The following is a 21,654-nucleotide window of genomic DNA, read 5'->3' on the forward strand; positions in this document are numbered from 1 at the left end:
TAGGAAAGCCACCTCCTTTTGAGGAGACACAGTGCAGTGGTGGCTGTCGTGGCTTACAAAGTCTGTGCTGACTTTATTTTTAAATTCAGAATCTTCCCCCGCATTTTAAATATCTGCCAGTGTTAGATTTCTCTACTTAAAAAAATATATATCCCCATATGTGGATTTCTGGAGTGAAATGCACCGAGCCCCCCCCAGTCCCTCCTCCTCCTCCTGCCAAAAAAAAAGGAAAACAAAACCAAAAACCCAAAATAAAAATAAAACAGTTCCACTGGCACTAGAAAGGACAGACCGATCTGCACAGGGTGAGTCCAGCCTGGGAGGAGGGGAGGGAGCGAGAGGAACCCGGGGCGTGCTGCCCCTGGAGCCCGCCAGGAGAGGAGAATCCGGTGGTGACAGGCACCTGGGGACTTCGGGGACACATCCACAAGGTGGTGGAGAGCATCCCGCTCCCCTCCCTCGCCGCTCAGGGCCTCCCTCGGGGAGTCAAAGCCTCAACGCTGCTGGTGTGTACGAGCTCGTGGTGTTTCTCTGGGATGGCTCAGTTCAGAGAAGGGTCCTTCCTGCCCAAAAAGGGCCGGCAGCCCACGGCCCCGGGCGGAGATCCACGGCCCCAGGGGGAATCCCGCCGGGACAGGCTGCACCAGCCACGCACTAGTCAAGTGGCCATGTGACGGAGATACACAGTGAGGGGAGAAAGGCATCTCCCTCCTTCCCTGGATGCGCACACACACACACATCTCCCGGGCTCTGCCTCGCCCCGGGGACTCCTAGGGTGTCTTGAATATCGTGCCGTATTTGACGCGGTACTTGTTGATGCTGACAAAGTGCAGGGTCTCTGTGTCACAGGTGGTGGTGCAGGGCACCAAGCCCTCCAAGCCTTCACCCATGAGCCACTTGTTTGTCTCGGCTGCCATTTCACGGGGCACGTGCTCCTTGGTCCATTTGTCCACCCAGGCCTGGAACCGCTGGTGCAGCCGCTTGCTCACCCTTTCGTGGGACTGCAGAAACAGGGAGAGGTGTTAGGAAAAGGCAGCTCTGGCCCCCAAAGTGCAGCATAACACAAAGCCTGGCTAATGGGTGACACAGGCAAGGGGATCAAACACACAGGGAATTTGTAATGCAGGCACTGGACTAATGACAGAGGGAAAGCTCTCGAGAAGGTCCCCCCAGAGTCTCTTCTCCAAGCAAAAACGTGGCAAAATGAGCTCAGAAATATAAAAAGTTTATGCACAACAGTTCACGGGCTGGGGACATGGAATATATCCAGTGGGAGCCTGAAAGTTGCATGCCCAGCTCAGATTGAGTCCCTTCTGCATTGCCAAAAGATGCTGCTGCCTCCTCTGCTACCACCCAGGACCAGGCAAGTCCTGCTCTTCCCAGCCCTCAGAGTCTGTCCCCAGCCCCCAGAGGAGCACAGCCCCAGGAAAGAGCAAGTTCAACATGCATTACACATATGGGGGACACAATTGCTACAGAAAATTAAGACCGAGGTCAGGTCAAATAGGCTCAAGAAGCTCTGACTTAACAGAAACATCAGGAGAGGAAAAAGTGTGCACTTTTTTGGGTAAGAGCATCTGCCTAAGGAATGTAAAATGCAAGAAGCCATGGCTGCAGTCATAACTGAAAACAGCCCATATAATTAAACCTCCAGATTAAAACTTACAGCTTTTATTATTTGTTTGTTCTTCTCCCAGAGACTGACTGCTTTGGGGTGTTAACTGCTAAATCCAATAGATTTGTTTCCAAAATCCAATGTAGCTTCCACAGCTCCCTCAGTGTATTCTAGTAACCAAGGGCTAAGCTGCACACTACATATTTAACACTTCAAGAATTTATGCTCAGATTCTCTGTGAAGAGCACTGGCACACAGTATCCTGATTATAAGCTTACATTTCCTTGAGGTTTGTGCCAGTTGAATGAGATAGACAGAATTCAATCAAAATCCTCAGTATCAGCATTTCAAAGTCATTATGCTGCAATAAAATGCTCTCATCTGATGTGGATGCAAAGTTTAAAAGAATTCCTTTACAACTAATGAACTAAAGCCACTACCTGTATCTCATCAGCAAGAAACGTGGTAAGTAGTTGCTTTATAAATCTAAATACATGACAGAAGTGGATGGAAATATTCCCATAAGATGAGAAAAGGAGAGTGTCAAAGCATCCAGATGACCAGATCAGCTTCCTCCAGTGCAATCCTCCTAAATTTGGATGGAGTCTGGCCATCAGTCACCCATCAGGAGTCACAAGCTCTTTTCATCTTGGATAAACCCAAACTTCTACAGCTTCCCAAACAGCTGGAAAGCAATGCCTCCTTCCTTCCCCTGGGTCCCAGGGAACACCAGCAGCCCACCCCGCTGTCTGGCTGGCTCCTACCTGCTGGGCTCGCAGCAGCGCGGTCCTCCTGTACATGTAATCCTCTGATTTGATCACGTACACCATCTTATAGGAGTTCAGCTTGAATTTACACTCCATCTTGTCCAGGCTCTCTATGTTCTCCATGGACTTCTTGCTGTTTCCCTCCTTCCCTTCCTTCTCCTGCTGCTCCCGACCACGCTGACACTTGCGGATCCGCCTCAGATTCCTGCAAACCAGAGAACCCCTCTTGGAATTAGCAGCCACGCCCTGGCACTGCACAGCTCAGCTCAGGCGCTGGATCTCAAGGCCAGGTTGGACAGGGCTCGGAACAACCTGGGAGGTGTCTCTGCACAGGGCAGGGGGGGAATGGGATGAGCTCTAAGGGCCTTTCCCAGCACAGCCTGGCCACTCACCTGGGCAGGAAGACGGGTTTCTGGGCCAGGTGCTCGCGGAGCTCGGGGGAGGTAGAATCAGAGTTGACGTACCGCTCCACGTAGTCACACCAGCGCTGGAAGCGAGCACAGAGCAAGCATCAGCCACTGCCCTCCCACCAACAACTGCAAGGCTAAGCTGGAAGTCATGCAGAAGAACACAACATGCCTTCTGAAGGCTCTGTGCATCTTATGCCCAAAAAGGCAGGTACAATGGTTCTATATGTGGTTTTGAGTATTTTCTAATATGAAATAAACCAAGAAGGATTTGCCTGCTCACACCACTGGAAGCTTTACAGCATGTCCTTGATGTTTCTGTGTCTTGTGCTAATGGACCACACCACCACTCAGCTAGGCACTCAACCTTGACCATCACGGTCAGCTCTCTGGACAAGCTGCCCTTACCTCTGCTTCCACAGGGTCATCTGAGTTTTCCTCTTCTGTGTCCAGCAGCTCAATGGTTAACTGAACTTGACCTCTGCTCTGAATGAACATCAGCTGTAAAGAAAAAGCAGAAGAAACTTCAGCAAGAGGAAATTTGAAATAGAAACAAGCACCTTCACTTCTCACTGGGGCAAAGGGACAATGAAGCAAGTTGGCAGTTTTGGGGGCTTCTTGAGCCCTCAAAGTAAGTTTGAGGGCACAGGAAGAGATATTACACACTCAGGCTTTTATCCAAAGTACTTCTCTGGCTCAGAAAGGGCCTGACCACTTCCTGCCTCTTCAGCAAAGGAAGTATGGATTTGATTAGCACAGGTTTATTAGCAATGTATGCAGGCAGCAGTGATTTAATGCCCAGTCAATAGTGGCAGATCTCCCAACAGTTGACAAAATTGAGACACCAGAGAAACAAGAGAATTTGAGCTAACAAATCAAAAGCAGTGGCAGCCAAGCAGTCAGTATGATACAGCCCAAAGCTGCTGTAAAGCACAGGGGATACTCATTGCTGTTCCAGGAAATAGAATCTTCCTTGAAACTTAATTTCTGAGGGGCCCTTACAGAAGCATTAACCTATATTCCAAAAGCTGGCAGCACGCACACTGGTTTTCGCTGGGATGGAGTTAATTTTCTTCACTTTTGGGCACCTAAACAAGGCTCTTTGTTAAAGGACCAGTGCTTTTCCCTTCTCCAAAGGCACCCCCTCAGCTCTTGCTGGTTTCACACTGCAGTTCAAGCCTGGCTTTACCTTGAAGCAGTTCTCCTCGGACATGAGCTGCTCGGCTTTGCGCTGGTAGGCGGCCTCCAGGAGCGAGCGGGAGGACTGCGACGCCAGCAGCCCTCCCGTGGCTCCGTTGCTGTTCTCTGACAGGTACAGGTCTGTCACCTGCACACAGATCTCATCGCTCACGATGTGCTGCAGCTGCAAACAGGAGCAACGGGGGTAAGGGGTTTGTCAGGGAGGCTGCTACACCCCGGTCAGAATAGAATAAAATAAGGGTGTGACAATGGGATTGAGCTCAAGCAAAAAAAATCCCTTCGCCTCTTCCACTAGATAATCTCTGCTGCTATGTGAAAAGACCACAAGATCTTTAGAAAAATTAGCAGGTGGCAAAGCACAACTACTCAGAGAAAAACTACACTCAGAGAACATTCTGATCAGCAGCAGGGGAGGAAGGGCCAGAGCTCTGTGACACAGCGTGTCCTCTCCTCACCAAGGGGTTGCTGCTGTGTCTGAGGAGAGGGGTGGGAGGTTTAAGATCAAATCCATATTTTGTGCAAGTTTAAAAATCAAAAGTCTCCCAACTGTCTTCTGAATTCAGTTAATCTCTGGACTGAAGGGCTTCTGAAGAGCAGCTCTCCCCTTCTGAAAGAGGAAAGCCCTTTCAAGCTATTCCCCTTCCAGCCCCTTGTGTCTGTTTTTGTTCTTTATGCTACAAAAAGGCACAAGAATTTTTCCTTTGCTCACACATTCTTCCTACCAACCCAATAAAAGGACTGGAGTTTAACAGCCAAAATGAGCTACTCCAGCAGCCAGATAAAAGAGACAAAAGGTTTTTAGAAAAAGTGTGCACTCCTACAGCACTGATGGAAAGGAAAGGAACTATTTAGATGTAATTTCTTTGGGTTTTTTTTCAAAGCTAAAGCAAGATTAGCTCTGGACATGCTTTGAATAATTACATCCTAAAACATCCAGAGGGAAACAAGAACTTTTTAGAGGATATTTTCAATAATTCAAACAGAACAAAAATCACTCTCTATCATTTCTCTACTATGAGGCTCAGAGAGCTGGGTGAAGAAACACCCTGAATTTACCCTCCTACCCCTGAAATTCCCCACGTGGGCACACAACACGGCTTTCCATGGGATCCCACTGCAGCAAACACCCTGCCTGCTTTCTCTGCCCCGCCCCACCCAGCCCAGGCCGTGCTGGCAGGCACCTGTCGCACGATGCTCTGGATCAGCTTGTCCATGGTGAAGGCGATGTAGGCGTGGATGGTGAACATCTCGCGCAGCGAGTCCTCGTACTGCGACGAGTCCATGTTGCCGTCCAGCAGGTTGCGCACCATGTCCAGGAAGGCCGGGTAGTAATCCTCCACATCGATGTCCACTGCAGCAGGAGAGCAGGGGAGACATGGGCACACCACCCCCAGCAAGGGCTGCTCTGAGTTTTGGTCCTCAGGTGACCCACGTAAGCTGAAGAGTTACTTAAACTTTATGTCCTTTATGCACATAAATCTTTGTACATAAACCCATACCTTTTAAGGCCACGGGTATTTTCATAATCTTTTGCTTTCTAGCTCTAGCCTCCTCCATGAGCTTTTTATTTCTGAAAAGTTTTACTTAGGAAACTTGAGGATATGCAAGTGTACAACAAAAGCTCTTATGAAATAACTGCTGCATATCATCCTTTTGCTAGTGCAAGTCCTATGTTCTCCACATCTTCCCATCTCCCCAGAGATAATAAAAGAGAGCCCATCTTAAAGGCTCACTGCTGCTCACGTGCCTGAAGACACCAAACACCCTGTCACCACACTACAGAAACACCTTTTTCCCCCCAGCCTCCCACCAGAAGTCACTCACTGGGCTCCTTCAGTCGCAGCTGGATGGCAGGACTGTCACTCTTGTCTCGCTTGATGCCCAGCACTTCCCTCTCCCACTCCCGTTCCCGCGTCTCCTCCTCGATCTGCCGCTCGGCCTGGGTGCAGATCCGCAGCAGCCGCAGGCACAGGATCTGGTGCAGCCTCATGAAGATGTACCAGTTGCTGTTCACGTAGAAGAGGTTGTAGACCTCATCCATGCCCCGCAGCTTCTGGGCTGTCGTGTTGTTGAACATCAGCTTGGTTTTGGGAGGACTACCCCCAACACCGTTGTGCTTTTTTGCAGCCCCAGTAGCTTCGTCCACATCCATTTCCTCTTCTTCTTCCTCTTCCACATCCGAGAGTTCACCTCGCTGAGCAAACAGCAGGTCTGGAATGAAGTGATACATGATCTGCTTGATTTTGTACTTGTCCTCCTTCTGGATTCCCGTCTGCCGCTTCACGTGGTGGATGATGAGGGAGGCAGCATCTTCCAGGATCTGCTTGTCTTCATAGGCCAGTGAGAGGTGTGGGCCTGTGGGGACTCCAGCATTGTCTTCTGAAGCCTGCTCTTGCCTCTACAAAGGAGAAACAGCATAAAAATCAGCCTAAACAATCCCTTTCCAGCACCCAAGAGCCTGCTAGAAACAGATTTCCTCCCTCATCAAGCCCTAAGGCAGAGGAACTGAAACTGCACTAGCAAAGTACATAAGCTCGAGGGAAGGAAACTGTTGGTGGCCATCTCACCTCATCATAGATGCTTTCAATCTCATTGAGGAGACTCTTTGACCTTAGGACCTTGGTATCATTCTGTTTGAAGTTGATGCCCTGGTGGTCCAAGGATTTCAGGTAATACTTCTCATTCTGCTCTCGCCAGACTTTATTAAATCCTCTCTGGGCTTCTCGCCACTCTTCCTCTTTCATCTTTAACCTTGGATCAAGAAAACAAAGGTGAGCTAAGAGGTGAGCATGTAAGAAAAACCTCGGGCCCGTGGTTCTTGGTGAGTGTTGACAGGAGCTGAACTCCCAATGAAATGGGCATGGATCAAAGACATCCCACAGAAAGGAGCTTTCCAGGAGGTGCCCCCTGGACACATCCTTCTGGAGAAACCACTCTGGGTTTCCTTCACATTAAGGTAAAACCACACAGGAACAAAGCAGCCCCAGGAGAGGGAATAAAGGGACAGGGAAGACAAAAAAGCTGGCCTTGGTCTCTCAGAAATCCCCAGAAAGCTCCACCTGTGGAACAGGAGCAGCTTAGTCTGGACAACTGAACAAAGCATGGACACCTGAGTATCCTGGGAATGCACTCCCGACCCTTGACTCAGCATCCCAAGCAAAGCACCCCTGATTCAGCTGAAGAAGGGTAGGGAAACTGGGACCTTGCAGGTATCCAGGGAAGGCTGCTCTGCCCAGCTCCAGAACTCCAAAACACAGGACCAGGAGTCCCACAGAGATAAAACAGCATGTGCTGCTTACACATCCCCTCGACCTTCCCCAAGGAGCTGCAGCATCCATTCCCCTTTAACTGAGGAAGGGGAGGCTGACAACAGAAACAGGACTGGGAATCTGAGGACAGCAGAGACACCATGATCTGAGCACCAGACCCATAGGATTTGGAAAGGGATCACAGTCAGCCCTGGGACAACACTTCCTTTATCTTACACACAGTGCTGACACCAGGGAAGAAAAAAGTTTAAGAGGAGACAACAAAAGCTCTATATCCTTCCAGCTGAGCTGTAAGGATTTTGCTTCAGGAGGGCAATTCCCTCTAGGTGATTATTATGGAATACAACAAGTGTCCAGAATATAAATCAACTTTTTAGTTTCACAGAATAATAGAACCATGGAATGGCTTGGTTCAGAAGGGATCTTGCAGATCATCTTGCCATGGGCAGGGACACTTCCCACTGGACCATGTTGCTCCAAGCCCTGCCCAATCTGACCTTGAACACTTCCAGGGGTGAGGCAGCCACAACCTTTTGGGGCAAATTTACAGCCTTGTGGAAAGCACACTCCTTAGGGCAGAAATCAGCCACTTTTCCATAAATTTGGAGGGCATAGAGTGGATTACCCTTCGGAAGGGAGCCTGGGGCAGGGTGCTGGGGCAGTCAGTACCTTTTCAGCACGATGGGAACAGCCACAGAGGGGTTCTTGCGAAGCCCATCGATGATGTCTGCTGCTTTGTCAGCGTATATCCTCTGCAGAGCCTTGCGGTGGATCACCTCCGAGGTGCCCCCCAGGGTGTTGTCCAGCCGGAATTTGGCCTGCTCCTCCGCAGACAAGCGTGACAGCTTCTTCTGGATTGCCTCCAGAACGCGGATGGTTGCCAGGTTGGTCTCCAAGACAACATCCAGCTGGAGAGAACAGCGCATTAGCCGTAGCATTTGAATAGACAAAACATGATACTTCACGGAGGCAAACATTCAAGTGACACCAAACAAGAAGCTGTGCCTGTTTAACAAGGTGTACTCCAGCACTTTGGTGTTCAGCTGCTCTAAAATAATCCAATTACATTTCATCTGCTACCTAAATAATACTGTGGAAGGATTTAAAGGCTACCAGAATTATACTGTTCGGAAATTACATCTTCCAGCTGGGAATAGAACACAATTGACAGTTACTCTACAAAAGGACGTGCCAAATCTGTGTAGATTCAGGTAATTGCCCAGCTAACTTCCATTTCCAGTCAAAATGTCAGTCATTTAAAATCCTGAACATATTGCTTTGCAGATGATTACAGGGGAATGCATGTTCTCATGCACTACGTGGGCAGGAAGAACAGAAAAGATGCAACAATTCCATGCTTGGCCATTCAACAATTTCACGTGGAGCGGGGTGAACGAAGTGCTCTGCACAAAAGGTGAGGGGCAGGGGGGGCAGCTTGGTGGTTATGCAGCCACTTCTTCTTGCATGAAGAGAAAACAAGCTTTTATGCCAAAAACCAGGTGGCAGACACAATAAAAAGATGCAGAATTAAAGGTATCATTACATCAAACTCATTAACTGTTCACAGAACAGAGCTTTATGAAACACGTAGCAAGGAAAGGCAATTTACCTCAAAACGCTCGTCCTCACACCTGTAGATGTGCTCTTCATATTGGGTCTTCTTGGAGCTCACAAATGTGGAATCTTCAGACCAGGACGGGAAGGAGACCCAGGTGTCATTCAAAACCTTTGAGGGAGAACAAGAGTTGTGGTCAGTGTTCAAGGGGATCACATCTGGCCAGCTCCAAGAGCAGTCTTCTGATGGGACAATCTAATTCCCAGCTGGAAAAAGTGTGTGCCCCTTCCAAAGCCCAGCTTTCACAGGGCAACTCCAAACAGCCAGAACCCAAACAGCCAGGCAGCCTGAAAAACTCATAGCTGGAGCTGTGAGGAAAAACCTTGCGGGAGAAGAGGAAAATAAAGATGAAATGAGCTTTTTCTGCTACTTTGGATTAGTCAGCTGCAACCAGCTGGTTCCCCATGTGTGATTCACCACCAACACTGTGTGGTCACCACAGCAGACCTGACTGTTAGACAGGACACAGTTGCTGCCTCCAAACAAAGCTAATTGAAAGTACAAAACCATAGCCCAGCATCATCTTTCCTGACCAAACAGCTCAGCACCTGCAGCTTTCAATATAGGAGCAGAACATTAAAAAGCAAACGAACAACCAACCAACCCAACAACCACCTCAAAGAGGCCAAAGGCAAAGAAACAATGATTTTGCCAGGCAGCCTTGAAAGCCAGGTCCAGTTTTCATAAATCCAAAGCCTGAACAACCGAGTCATTAGATTCTCACAGGGAGAAAAGTTTGTAACTGCATCACACAAGAAGCTTTTGAGAGACGTGTCAAGATATGGATTTAAAAATTCAGCATTTCAAGGAGTAAGAAAGATGCATCTGAGGGAATACGTGGGAGAAACTGTCTACAGAAAACATGATTTTCTTTTAAAGTTGGCCTAGAGACAACTCTGAATGCAGACTAAGTGAGAATTTGGGTAAAAAGGTAGCAATAACCCTGAATTACATACTACCTTGTAAAGGACCTCTGAGATCACATTAAGACCACACAGAAAACCAGTTCTGTCATCTCCTACTTAAGTTTGCAATCTTAATGTTCCTTTCACGGGTTGTACCACGTAACACATCATAAATAAGATGTAGGAGCATTAGGTATGTCAGTAATTAACCATCATACCTATTCAGCAGGGTTTTCTCCAGCTGCCTCCCAAGGCTCTATGCAAACCTTTCACAAACTTCTGGAGAAGAGCTGATGCCAACCATCAAAGCCACGTGGGTACCACGACTCCCAGCCAGCTTCCAGCATAACCCAGTTCCTAGACTGACGCCTCACCCTGTGCAATAGCTTCTGGATATGATCCAGATGTTTACAGGAGTGCCACCAGGAATTCCTGAGGTGTGCTCCCCTCGGGCTGCCGCACGCGCCGCGGCGATCCCGAGCCAGGATGCTGTGCCCACACACGCCTGGCTGCAGGAGCAGCACAGATCAGAGTGGAGCAGTGCCGGGAAGGCAGCTGCCTGGCCCCAGCTCCATGCTCACCACCACCAGACGTGCCCTGCCATCCCCAGGAACCTTTCCAACATGGGGATACAAACTATATCCCCCATCCTGCTCCATTTTGCTCCAATGCTTTAAAAAGGTGGGAAGAGCCCTCCTTTGTGGCACAGCCCCTGCCTTACCTCTTTACACAGTGGAGTCCTCCCTGTGCACTTGGGCTGCTGGTAGCTCTTGGGCAAGGCTCTGTAGCTGGAGCCCAGCCTCTTGCAGGAGGCATAGTCAATCTCCATGGCAATCCCCTCAGTAGCCCGTTCCTTCGGATATGTCTCCATGTGAACAGACTCCTTATATCCCAGAAAGTTTTTAAACCAAGTGAACAGTTCTGGGAATTTCCTAAAATAAAAGGAATGAAGTGAAAAATGAGGTCAACAGAATGCAAGCAGCACCAAGCTCTGATGCTGAGGCTAGAATTGATTACTACAGAAAACCCTCTAAATTATCAATGTGGTGAGAAGACCCTCTCTGCTCAACCCCACTCCCACAGAGCTTGACCAAGTGGGAAACAAGGACCTGTTGTTGATCAGGTGGAGGATTGCTCTCTTAGTGCAACTAGAGTGCTTTAGGATTAGTGACCAACAAGGAGCAGCTGTCAAAGCTTTTGCTACAGGGACAGCACTTGTGGCACAGTCACATCTGGGTCTCCCCAAACTACCCTGGTACTGAACTCAGGACACATTCCTCACTGTTTGCCAATGGTTTGAACCTTAAATCCAACCTTTCCTTTCCAGAGGCAGCAAGAAGAAACCAAAAGGCAATTCTGTAACTACACAAAAGGTTTCAGTGCCGAGCAATTGCTTCAACCAGACTTCCCAGAGCAGCATGAATCAGAGAAACCTTTGCCTGCAAGGCCCAAGTTTGCCTGTTTGCAGAATTTCCTGAAAAACTGATTAGTCTAAAATACAGCATTTGCTCATGTCCTCTTATTTCACTCAAAGCTCCAGCAACAGGATGAACTGAACCTGTTACTAATTGAATCACTAGTTATTCATTGCTTTTTCATTATATGGCAAAAGACAATGTCCAACTCCAGAATAAAAAAACCCTGTATTATATCTTTCCCTATAGTTAGGAGCACAGGCAGTAGAGGGGAAAAGAATAGAATTTTCTTGTCAAATATTGCATCTTTTCTACCTAAAGTCAGGCATGCCTGGCTAATTCTAGTGAGCCTACAGAGCGAGTGGAAGCTCCTTAGGGCAGTTTCTCTGCACAGTAGCTACTGTAATGGGGTCCTGAACCCCATTTATATTGCTACTGCCTTCTCCCTTGGAACCAGCAATTCAGTGCCCAGGCAAAAGAAACACTAATCCTGCTGCCCAAAGCTGATGAGAGGAAATCTGTCAGTCGTGTACAGAGCAGCTCTGTTAATTGGTTAAAACCAACAATCACGGAAGTCGTAAATTCCTTTTTAAAGCACAGAGTTCCTTAGCATTTTTGGCTTTGTGACTGAATTCAGCTGCTTTTTGGAAACTTTAGTGAGTTTATATCAGCAGTCTGCTTTTTTGGGGGGATACTACTAATTAGACAGTTGATCTTTCCTCAAATGACACAATTTGAGAATGATTCCAGAGCAAGAAACTGCAATAACAGGCTGCTAATAATTTTGTTTGCTCCACTGGAAAGGGAAGACACACAGCAAGCAACACCTGTACTGCCCCTGCATGCTGCCTGTCAGGACACAGCTGGGAACCTCTCTGGGATAAGGAATAGGAAAGGGCAGTGCAGAAGACCATGAAGGTGAGTGTTTCTTTCCTGGCTCCACAGGAGAAACAGACCAGGAAAGGGGCTGCACTCACCCCAGGAAGGGCGAGACCAGCTGCACGAGCTCGGCCCGGGAGATCACCTCCTGGTTGAAGATCACCAGGCAGCGCAGGAAGTTCTCGTACGCCTCCGTGCTACGCAGAGCTTTGCGGACCTGACCCACGGGAGACAAGAGAAAAGGAGCTGTCAGGGTGAGACTCAGCAGGGGGAGGTCCAGGAGACCTGGGTTTGGCACTGTTTCCCACCGAGGCACACACATCTTTGAGTTGAACAGAGAGAACTTGCCCTGTACACAAACTGGTACTGATGGGAGCCACCCCCATGCTGGGATCCCCTGCAGTGTCAACAGAGAGAACTTGCCCCGTACACAGGGTACACAAACTGGTACTGATGGGAGCCACCCCCATGCTGGGATCCCCTGCAGTGTCAGCACTGGGCATTGCTCTAAGAAAGGAGCTGCAAGTGAAGAACTAAATCCTTCAGAGAACCCTGTAACAGCTGGATTACAAAGCACCAGAATCATGGACAACATAATTTGAAATGTAACACCACAAACCCACCCAGGCTGCTTTTAAACTCCAGAGAGTATTTCAAGTAGGGAGTGGGGGGTACAAGACCCATGCCCTGGGTAACACCTCTCCAGCCTCTGCCTGCTTCCAGCTTGGATTGCCACAGACAATCCTCCTTCTGTAACCTCTGCAATCCTCCTTCTGTAACCCCTGATCTTTACAGAATGAGGAAGCCAAACTATTCATCCCAACACCACTGCCTTTCCCACAAGAACAGCTACACAGGATCTACACATCAGACTGAGATCTGTCACTGTTAAGTTATTCATCATTATGGTTATAATTCCACAGCAGGGATTTCTAGGTTTACTCATGTTAACACCTACACATCCTCCAAGCAATAAATTGGTTCCCGGTTACCATTAGCTGGTTCCCATCACGCTGCAGAATTCACCAGATCAGCAGGGAGCAACCAAGACTGTCATCAGTGCGTGAATATTGCTTAAAAGGATGGTTTTAAGTTCATCTCATACTCCCCTCTGAGCTATAAGGCAGTGTATGGACATCTCAGAGAAGACACCAAGGTACCACTTGGAAACATCCCATATCTCCCTCACTTGATCTGTGTGCTGAACCAGCAACAGGTAACAACTGTGCAATTAATTAGATTAATCTCTGAGGGGAAATTAAAGAAAAAACCAGCCCAATGTAAATATGAATCAGGTGCTTTGTAAACTGAGCTCCCCCACTGCAGCCAGCTGGCTGTAGATGGGTACAAGCTGTGCCAACACAGCAAGACACGCCACGCACATCATCAGCTGTACAGGGATCTCATAATGGGGAAAACCATTTGGAGTGTGGGTTACAGGAAAAAATTCCCCTTCCCTCAAACAAATTGCAGCAGCAGCAGGTAGAAAGCTGGAGAAGGAGCTTTGGGGAAAAGACACATGTAAAAAATATTACCAATTCTCTAAAAAATTCAATTCATCTAACTTAGAGGTCGCAGGATACATCGGAGGTCAAGCTGAGAAATGTTATCAGGGTGGTGTAAATCTCACACACTTCCTTCACTGTGATAAAAATCCAGATGTGTATACAGGAAGGACATACACCAAGGACATGCAACATCTGCATCCTGCCTCTCACCTTCTCGAAGAAGAGAGATTCTGTCCCCACACCATGTTTGCTGGCTTCTGCCAAGGACTGGTCTTTCAAACCAAGCAGCTTTGGTTTCTTCTGTTATCAAAAAAAGAAAGGCAATTAAAAATAAAAGGTGTGTTGAGCAAGTTAGGAAAATTTGATTATCTATCACATGAGTGCCAGCTCCCTAACCCCATCATGTGCTTCCCATTAAAAGAAAGGTGGCTTTTTAAAAGGAAAAGTCTATTAAAACATGTGCTACAAGTTAATTTACTCAATGTTAATAAGTAGCATGCCACTCCAAATATTCGTAATACATTGTTTCACCCCTTCCTGTAACTAGCTGATTGTTTCAATCACACTACAGCATAACTTACCTTGATAACTAGTTTGCAAAACTGCCAGAACAGAAGATTTTCCTATCACTCATCCAGTTCTGCAAATCTTACATCTCTCCACAATTTTTTTCTCTCTCACATTCCCCTGAAAGATGCTTTATTTTCCCCATCCTCAGAAAGGCTGTAAGGTGCCTCCAAAATGTGCTTTATTTCCGTGCCCTCCATTTGAGGAGCAGGAGAAAGGGCAGAAGGGGACTTAAATGGTACAATTATGCCTGCTAATGCTTTTCATGACAAAGGAAGATATACTGGCTTCAAAAAAAGCAGGCAAATTTATCCTTCATGCACAAACACGAGGCCACCTGGCCACAGGACAGGTTTTGTTGCACTACAAAGCCTCGCTGCTCTCACAAATCATGCGTCATTTGAAAAGGGCAAACTCTGCTGAGAGAATAATCATTTATCATTGTATTAAAAGCTTCATCACAGGAAAGATGAGCAAACACGAGTCTACTGCATCTGCTCCAAGTTTTACTACAACAAAGCTTTCAGGCACACCTATTCAGCTTGTCTTTTCCTACGTGCCTTAGGAACATTTACTACAAATATTGGGCAAATTTATTCTGTGGCATTACTGAGACTTTTGTCTCCACACTCCATAACTCCCCCTCATTAAACACTGCTAATAAAACTACATCTTTATTAGCAAGTGATGAAAACTCTGTTTCCCCAAGCCATTGAAGTAACTATGTCCCACCCACAGGAACAGACACCACCATCAGTTTGCAAAAATCAGAGGCAAATACTCGTGCTTGGAAACAAGGACTTCTGAAAGCTTTAAAGACAAACACTATTTTCCACGTTCTCAAGCTGCAGCCCGTGCCACAAAAACCACAAGGACTTGGAAGACACATCCTGCTGTGGCCCAGCCTCCTGGGACAAAGAGGGCTCTGAGGGAGCAGCACAGGCTCTTACCTTCACCGGAGGGGTTGCCCCGGTGCCCGAGTGCCGTCGGATCTGGCAGCCATTCTGGTTGGGTCTCTGCTGCTTGTTGTTGAGCTGTGGCTTCTTCACCGTGCCCCCGTGGTCATTCCTGACTGACTCCACTTTCTCTGCAGTTGTCTTGCTCAACAGCTTGTTCAGAGACAAACCCATAAAACCATCAGGGCTACGTTCCACACAAAATGTCACCAAATGGGCTGGGTTGGAAGGGACCTTTAAGATCATTCAGCTCCAATGCTATGCCAAGGTCAGAGACACCTTTCACTATTCCAAGTTGCTCAGAGTTCCATTTGACCTGCCCTTGAACACCTCCTGGGATGGGGCAGCCACAGCTCCTCAGGGTAGCCTGTGGCAGTGTCTCACCACCCTCACAGGAACTAATTTTTTTCTAAGATCTAATCTAAACCTACTCTCTTTCAGTTTGAAGCCATTCCCTCTTGTCCTGTCACTCCATGCCCTTGTAAAGAGTCTCTCTCCATTCTTCTTTGAGGCTCTCTTCAGGTACTGAAAGCCACAATTAGGTGACCCCCAAACCTTCTCTTTTCCAGGCAGAACAATCCTAATTAACTCAGCCTTTCCTCACAGGAGATGTGCTTCATCCCTCTGATCACCTTGGTGGCCTCCTCTGGACTGGCTCTGACAGATCCAAGTCCTTCCAGTGCTGGGGACCCCAAAGCAGGATGCAGCAGCCTACAGGGGTCTGCTGCTCCTCCTAGCTCTAGATGATCAATGGATTTGATCACTAGAGCACTAACTTAGAACAACCCTTTTAGGCAAAGGAATTGCATTTAAAAAAAAAAAAAAGTTATTTAAGAGACAAGTTGTAGCGAGAAAACACAGTCTACCCCCCGACCTTCTTCCTACACCCCAGGGAAGTTACAGCAAAAGCACATTTTTCTGAACACTGCCTTCATACAGAACAGTCTGCACTAGGTATTTCATCCTACCTCCAAGGGTACTCACCACGGAGCTGTTGGCATCAGGCAGGAACTGCCCAAATTCCGAGAGCAGATCCTCCTGGTTCTTGAAGAGGCGAGCCACCTGGGCGTAGACCTCCTGCTCTGTCAGGGCTGGCGTGTAGTTCCCTCCTGCCTCCTTGGCATTACGCTGCTCCTTCTGCCAGAGGAAACAGGAGAGGTGTCAGAAGAAAGGATGCACAAACTATTCAAGTGACAAAGAAAAAACAAACTTTCAGTGATAGGAATAATGGAACAGTAAAGGTCTCAGCTTCTTATCTAAAGCATCATACTATATTAATAGTATGACTATCATATATTCTAAATAGCTATACTTATATATACTATAAATACATCCTAAATGCCCAACTGGCCCTGGAGCAGTGAGACACTGACCAAGGAAGTGGGTTTTTTTGCTTTTAACATAGAGCTACAGCCACATTGCCTCATCCTGACACATGCTCATAGAAAAATGCCAAATCCAGTTTTTAAACAAGCATTTCAGACACTTCCAAACAAAGATGATGGATTGAGATCTATTACTTCATATGGCTATGTAATCTTTTTAACTTGCCAGATTTCTGCTTAATTCAAGCAGAATTCAAGATCAGTCTGGACAGGGCTTGGAGCAACCTGACCTAGTGGAAGGTGCCCCTGCCCATGGCAAAAGGTTGGACTAGATGATCTTTAAAGCCCCTTCCAATCCAAACCAGTCTATGATTATCTGCTGGCCACTGCTAGTACAGCAGAAGACTCAAATGCAAGTTTTGGACACCCCCTGAAAGCAAAGCAACAGAAATAACCATACACAGACACAAATTCACATTTCCAACACGCACCTGATACGTGTGGAGAATCTCCAGGAAGGCTTTGTAGATGTCTGGCTGTCCCTGGAACCGATTTTTGATCTTGTTGACGTAGTTGATGGCGTGGTTGAACTCCACGGGCTGATTGTTCTGCAGGGATGGTGTGGTGCCCAGGGAGATTGTCACGGGCGTGTGCGGCTGCACCGGCGGCGAGCGCGGCGACGCGTACGGCGGGATCGGCGGCGTCTGCTGGCTGGCAGGAGTATGAGCCTGCAACTGCGATGGCTGAGGAGAACACAGGCTCTGTTAGGAAGCAGTAGACCCCCTCATGGTCAGGATAAAGGCACTTTTAATCCACTGAGGGATAAATAAATAAATAAATAAAAATAGATAAATATTTAGTGGGCCAGCAGAGATGAAACTGCATCACGGAGACAAAATGTCTGGGCCATTCAAGCAGTTGTTATTAAGATTTTTCTTGTTTATTGCTTTAGACTGAAACCTCACCAGAGACACAAACTACCTCAAAAACTTCACAGAGCCAAAATGCATAGGTATGGCTGGCTCCAACACTGCAAGTTACTTTGGCACTGCTGAAGAATTGTGGGATGTATGAAGGCAATAGCAAGGGAAAGCGTGAGTTTCTTGAGACAAAAAGCAGGCAGTGAGTAATTATTTTGAATACTCTCAAGAGATGTCCAACAGCCAGGTGAAAATTTAGTTTTGAGGTGGCAATTTTAAATAGAAATGGGAGTACTTATTCCCCTCACGTTTTACATTTCAAAAGTTGTATTACACAGAGTTTTCAGAACTGAGAATGTAAATAACTGTCTTAGGATGGCCATAAATATCCTGTTACAAGGTCCTGCCTTGCTCAGCTACAGCTTTATCTGCCTGGTAGGGCCATCTTACCTCATTGTCTAGCCTGTCCCTGAGGCTCATTTTAAAGTTTCAGCAAGGATAGTTCAACACTTTGCAGGTTTGCTAGGGAGAAAATCACTTATCCCATGGTATTAAGAAGGAGACTGCTACATCATAACTGAGAGCATGTACTTCTTCAGAAAAAATCTTGCAATCTAGCACAGGCAAGTTCATTCTGGAATGATCTGCAGTGTCCACTTTGGCAAATCTTTCAGCAAATCTTTCAGCATGTTTTTGTTTGCCTTTTCTGAGCAGGAAGTTGCATGTCCCAACAATGTTTGTCCAGAGATCAGGTAACTGCCGCATTTTAAATCCTGCTGCTTTTTAACTGCATGTTACCTTTTCCTTTAGCTTTTCCAGGCAAGTGTTATCAAACGGTTTAGGGATTAACCCTTGAAACTTTGGCGATTCCCTCCATAAGGCTCTGAAATATTTTCACACTTTGAGGCTAAAATACACAAAATTTGATCTGGAGTAATCTCCTTAAACATCTATTATCCTGTTCTGCTTCACATAAAATACATCTTTTGGACAGTAGGATCTGGATTATATCTAAACCAGAGCCAAATTTCCTTTGTTACTGCAAGGTCTCTGTTTTGGGCACACACAACCAATACCTACAGGCAACATCATGGTCATCTTCCTAAACTCTTGCACTTTGGATGTTGCCAATAACTCCTGAACCCTTCCAGATGACAGCTGAATCAGAACCCTCTACAAAAACCATTCAATCTGAAAACAAGATTTCAAGCAATGCAAAATCCACCAAATAACAAATGAAGGTTTCCTAAAGGCTTAATTGCCTCAAGCATTTGAAATGACACACACACTTTCACACCAAAGAGAACATCTTCATCACAACCTCTGTTTTATGGGCAATTTCTTGGGACTTTAGGTCTAAGACAATATACACAAAAGCAGGCAGATAGTGTGTGCCCAGTGCTTTAACTAGAAACCTTTTCCCTAGGGTTGCTGGATCACTTCTTGAATAATGTGTGTGCCATTTACCAGATGCTCTGACTGTCTTTCAGTTCCCCACTGCCAGCAACAAGGCTTTTCCAAACACTTAATGTTTTGGAAACTTATTTGAATTGCTGTCAAATTAACTATGACTGCATCTTCAAGTTTGAAAATGAGAAACTAATCCAGCAGCAGAAGGGGAACACATGAAGGTTCACAAATACTGGGGGAAAGCAACACTAAAGTTAATTTTTCCCTCTCTAGCTGCACACCAGCTTCAGCTGGAGGCAGCAGGGTCTCTGTGCTCTCAGTGCAGGTCACCCAGAGCTTCTCACCTTGCTGATTTTGGCAGGTGTGGGCTGTGGTGCCGGCTGTGCTGGTGTCGGGGTGGACTGCGCCGAAGGCTGCGACGGATGCGGCGGCTGCGGCTGGGGCTGGGGCTGCAGCCCGTGCGTGGGGATCTGGTGAACCTGCCCCGGGGTGGTCACGTTCACCATGTCGTTGGTCTGCACCTCAATCTTGTAGCCAGGTGGCAGGAAGGTGTTGAAGCCCATGATCAAGTCTGGGTGGCCCTTGAAGAGCTGCGAGACACGGCTGATCACCCCCGGGGTGTCGATGCTGGGGAAGGAATAAGAGCACAACGTCACCGTCCTCGCACCTTGCAGTGGGACAAGGTTCTCCACACAGCAATCTTCCAGTAGATTTTTTTCCCTTATGACCTCTAACCTATGAAACAATGCAAAACTGAGCCCTATAAACAAACTGCTGAACTCAAGAGTGACATTAGCATTATTTTATCAGCCCAGACAGCGTTTTATCTCCATGAGATCCAGTCCCAAGTCTGACCATTATTAATGGGCAGACAACCAGATGAATCAGCTGTCAAGGCTGAACTTGTGAACTCCCACTCTAAGCAGAGATTTAGTATAAATGAAGGGATGCATTTCGTTTTCAAAAAATAAAGCACACAACTGCTTTTACATCATTGTCCTGGTGTGTTATTCTGTATACAAAGGACAGAATTCAGCTCCTGCCCTGTGCTCCAATGTCCACACACACTCTAACCTGGAAGGAAGAAGCAAAAGGCAGCAGGTTACCTTTGAGATTTAAATTCCTTCATAATATCCAAGAAGTCATTGTAGACCTGTGGCTGACTACCAAACTGTAGCTTCACCTGGTCAAGGTAAGACAATGCATCCTCCACCTGGAGACAGACCAGACAGGTCACATTAGCAGAGAAGATTTGATTTCACCTGCCATTGTTCTGTAAAACACCCAGCATTTGAAAACACAGCTGTTAGCCCTGAGCCTGGGCAGTGTATTAAGGAGCGAAAAGCTCATGAGCATGGTTTGTGTACTACCAACACTGTCTGAATAAGAGGTACTCACTCCCCACTCCTGGTCCAGAGATAAAAAAAGACAAAAAGGAAAAAAAAAAAAAAGAAAAAAACAAAAACAACAACCACACAGATCAGCAGAATTACTCAGAACGAAAAAAACCCCAAAACCCAAAACCTAACACATTCCAAATCTACCATCACTGAAGTGACTGCTAGGATAAACAGAACTAGACTGAGTATTTTTCCTGCATTCATATGTGGAAATTATTATGGAAGTCTAAGAATAAGCAGAAAGTGGAAATGACATATTCACTGTAGTAGATGTCTGCCAGGTACACGCTTGCACTGCTCTCAAAAAGCCAGACATTTCAGTTCAACATAGAAGGGCTTCGAAAATGGCAACTGTGGGCGGGAAATTGTTTTACACCTCAAACAGCAAGAGGTTCAGGATTTGTGTACCAACAGCCAATTTTCAGAAGTACAGGAAGAACAGCCATGGCCCAAAGTGAGAACTCTGGGTCCCTGTGCCTCCAGCAGCCTGGCCATGCAGTCAGCAGCTGCAAGAGCTGCACATGGGACCCCTCTTTCCTCTGAAATTAAACAACAGCAACAGAAGAAAGACTCATGTATGGCCCCAAGCTTGCACCAGCAAAGGATTTTCCATGGATTTCACTGTGAGGAAGAAACACTCTTTTTGAAACTGGTTTTCAGAGGTTTGTAGAAATGAAGTCCCCCACATTCAGCAACAGGAAAGGGCAGTGGTTTCCACCAAAACTGGAAAAGACTCACACCGTATTTGGAAGAAGCTGAAACAGGCATCAATTTGTATGTATGTGCCTTCTCCAAATGTAGCAACTTAAAGGGGTTATTTTTGGTGGACTTTTCTCTTTGTTTAAGGGTTTTACAGCACATAATCTGAGAATAGAGCCTTCCTTACTCCCAAATTACTCCCACACAACCACCCACATATGCCATGTGTTCAGAAAAGCACCAAATGTTTTGGTAATTTAACCCATTCATCCAAACACTCTAAGCAATACATTCCTCCCTTCCCTCCCAGCCACAAATCCTTTGCTGGCCAGTCCAATTTCTTTTTATTATGGTTATGTGAAACAACAGGGCTTCAGCAGAAAGAGAAGTCCATTTCTGCATTCAACAGACTCCCAAACCATTAACTCCTTGGGGGAAGGGGAAGGGGAAGGGGAAGGGGAAGGGGAAAGGAAGGGGAAGCTGATAGAAGAAGGGCCCTGGCCGCAGAAGGAATTTTGGAAGAACACGGTTGACACGGGGCAGCTGCTGCCATTACCTTGAGCCTCTGGAACTGCTGCTGGCCCTGCACGGGCACGGCTGGGGGCGTGGGGTGCGTGTGGCTCTGCACCACCTGGCTGCCGTGGGGCTGCACGGGCGCGGGGTGGTGGTGGCCACCGTGCACGGCGGCGATGGCCGGGCCGTGGCTGCCCGAGCTCTGCGGCACTGCCGACACCTGCCAAGGCAAACAGCGCGTCAGGCACGGCCCCGGGGCACAGAGCAGACAGCAGAGAGCCTCC

The 21,654-nt window shown here is 47.2% G+C and overlaps 1 protein-coding gene across 1 annotated transcript in view; it reads right to left on the reverse strand.

The window, feature by feature from the left end:
* Positions 1-224: 224 nt before the first annotated feature.
* SIN3A (SIN3 transcription regulator family member A) overlaps positions 225-21,654 on the reverse strand; it is a 32,023-nt gene continuing 10,593 nt past the window's right edge. The window contains exons 3-21 of the mRNA XM_039732032.1: positions 21,414-21,590; positions 19,865-19,971; positions 19,103-19,385; positions 16,920-17,171; positions 16,088-16,240; positions 15,098-15,256; positions 13,791-13,880; positions 12,171-12,289; positions 10,500-10,710; positions 8,868-8,984; positions 7,928-8,166; positions 6,557-6,740; positions 5,814-6,387; positions 5,171-5,340; positions 3,979-4,152; positions 3,198-3,290; positions 2,775-2,869; positions 2,380-2,587; positions 225-1,001 (exon numbers count right to left, since the gene is read on the reverse strand). Of these exons, the coding sequence (XP_039587966.1) occupies positions 771-1,001; positions 2,380-2,587; positions 2,775-2,869; positions 3,198-3,290; positions 3,979-4,152; positions 5,171-5,340; positions 5,814-6,387; positions 6,557-6,740; positions 7,928-8,166; positions 8,868-8,984; positions 10,500-10,710; positions 12,171-12,289; positions 13,791-13,880; positions 15,098-15,256; positions 16,088-16,240; positions 16,920-17,171; positions 19,103-19,385; positions 19,865-19,971; positions 21,414-21,590 (3,636 nt within the window). The 3' untranslated portion in view covers positions 225-770. The remainder of the gene's footprint in view (positions 1,002-2,379; positions 2,588-2,774; positions 2,870-3,197; positions 3,291-3,978; positions 4,153-5,170; positions 5,341-5,813; positions 6,388-6,556; positions 6,741-7,927; positions 8,167-8,867; positions 8,985-10,499; positions 10,711-12,170; positions 12,290-13,790; positions 13,881-15,097; positions 15,257-16,087; positions 16,241-16,919; positions 17,172-19,102; positions 19,386-19,864; positions 19,972-21,413; positions 21,591-21,654) is intronic.

Source organism: Passer montanus, unplaced genomic scaffold (assembly GCF_014805655.1).
Source record: "Passer montanus isolate IOZ18808 unplaced genomic scaffold, ASM1480565v1 scaffold111, whole genome shotgun sequence".
Lineage (NCBI taxonomy): Eukaryota > Metazoa > Chordata > Aves > Passeriformes > Passeridae > Passer > Passer montanus.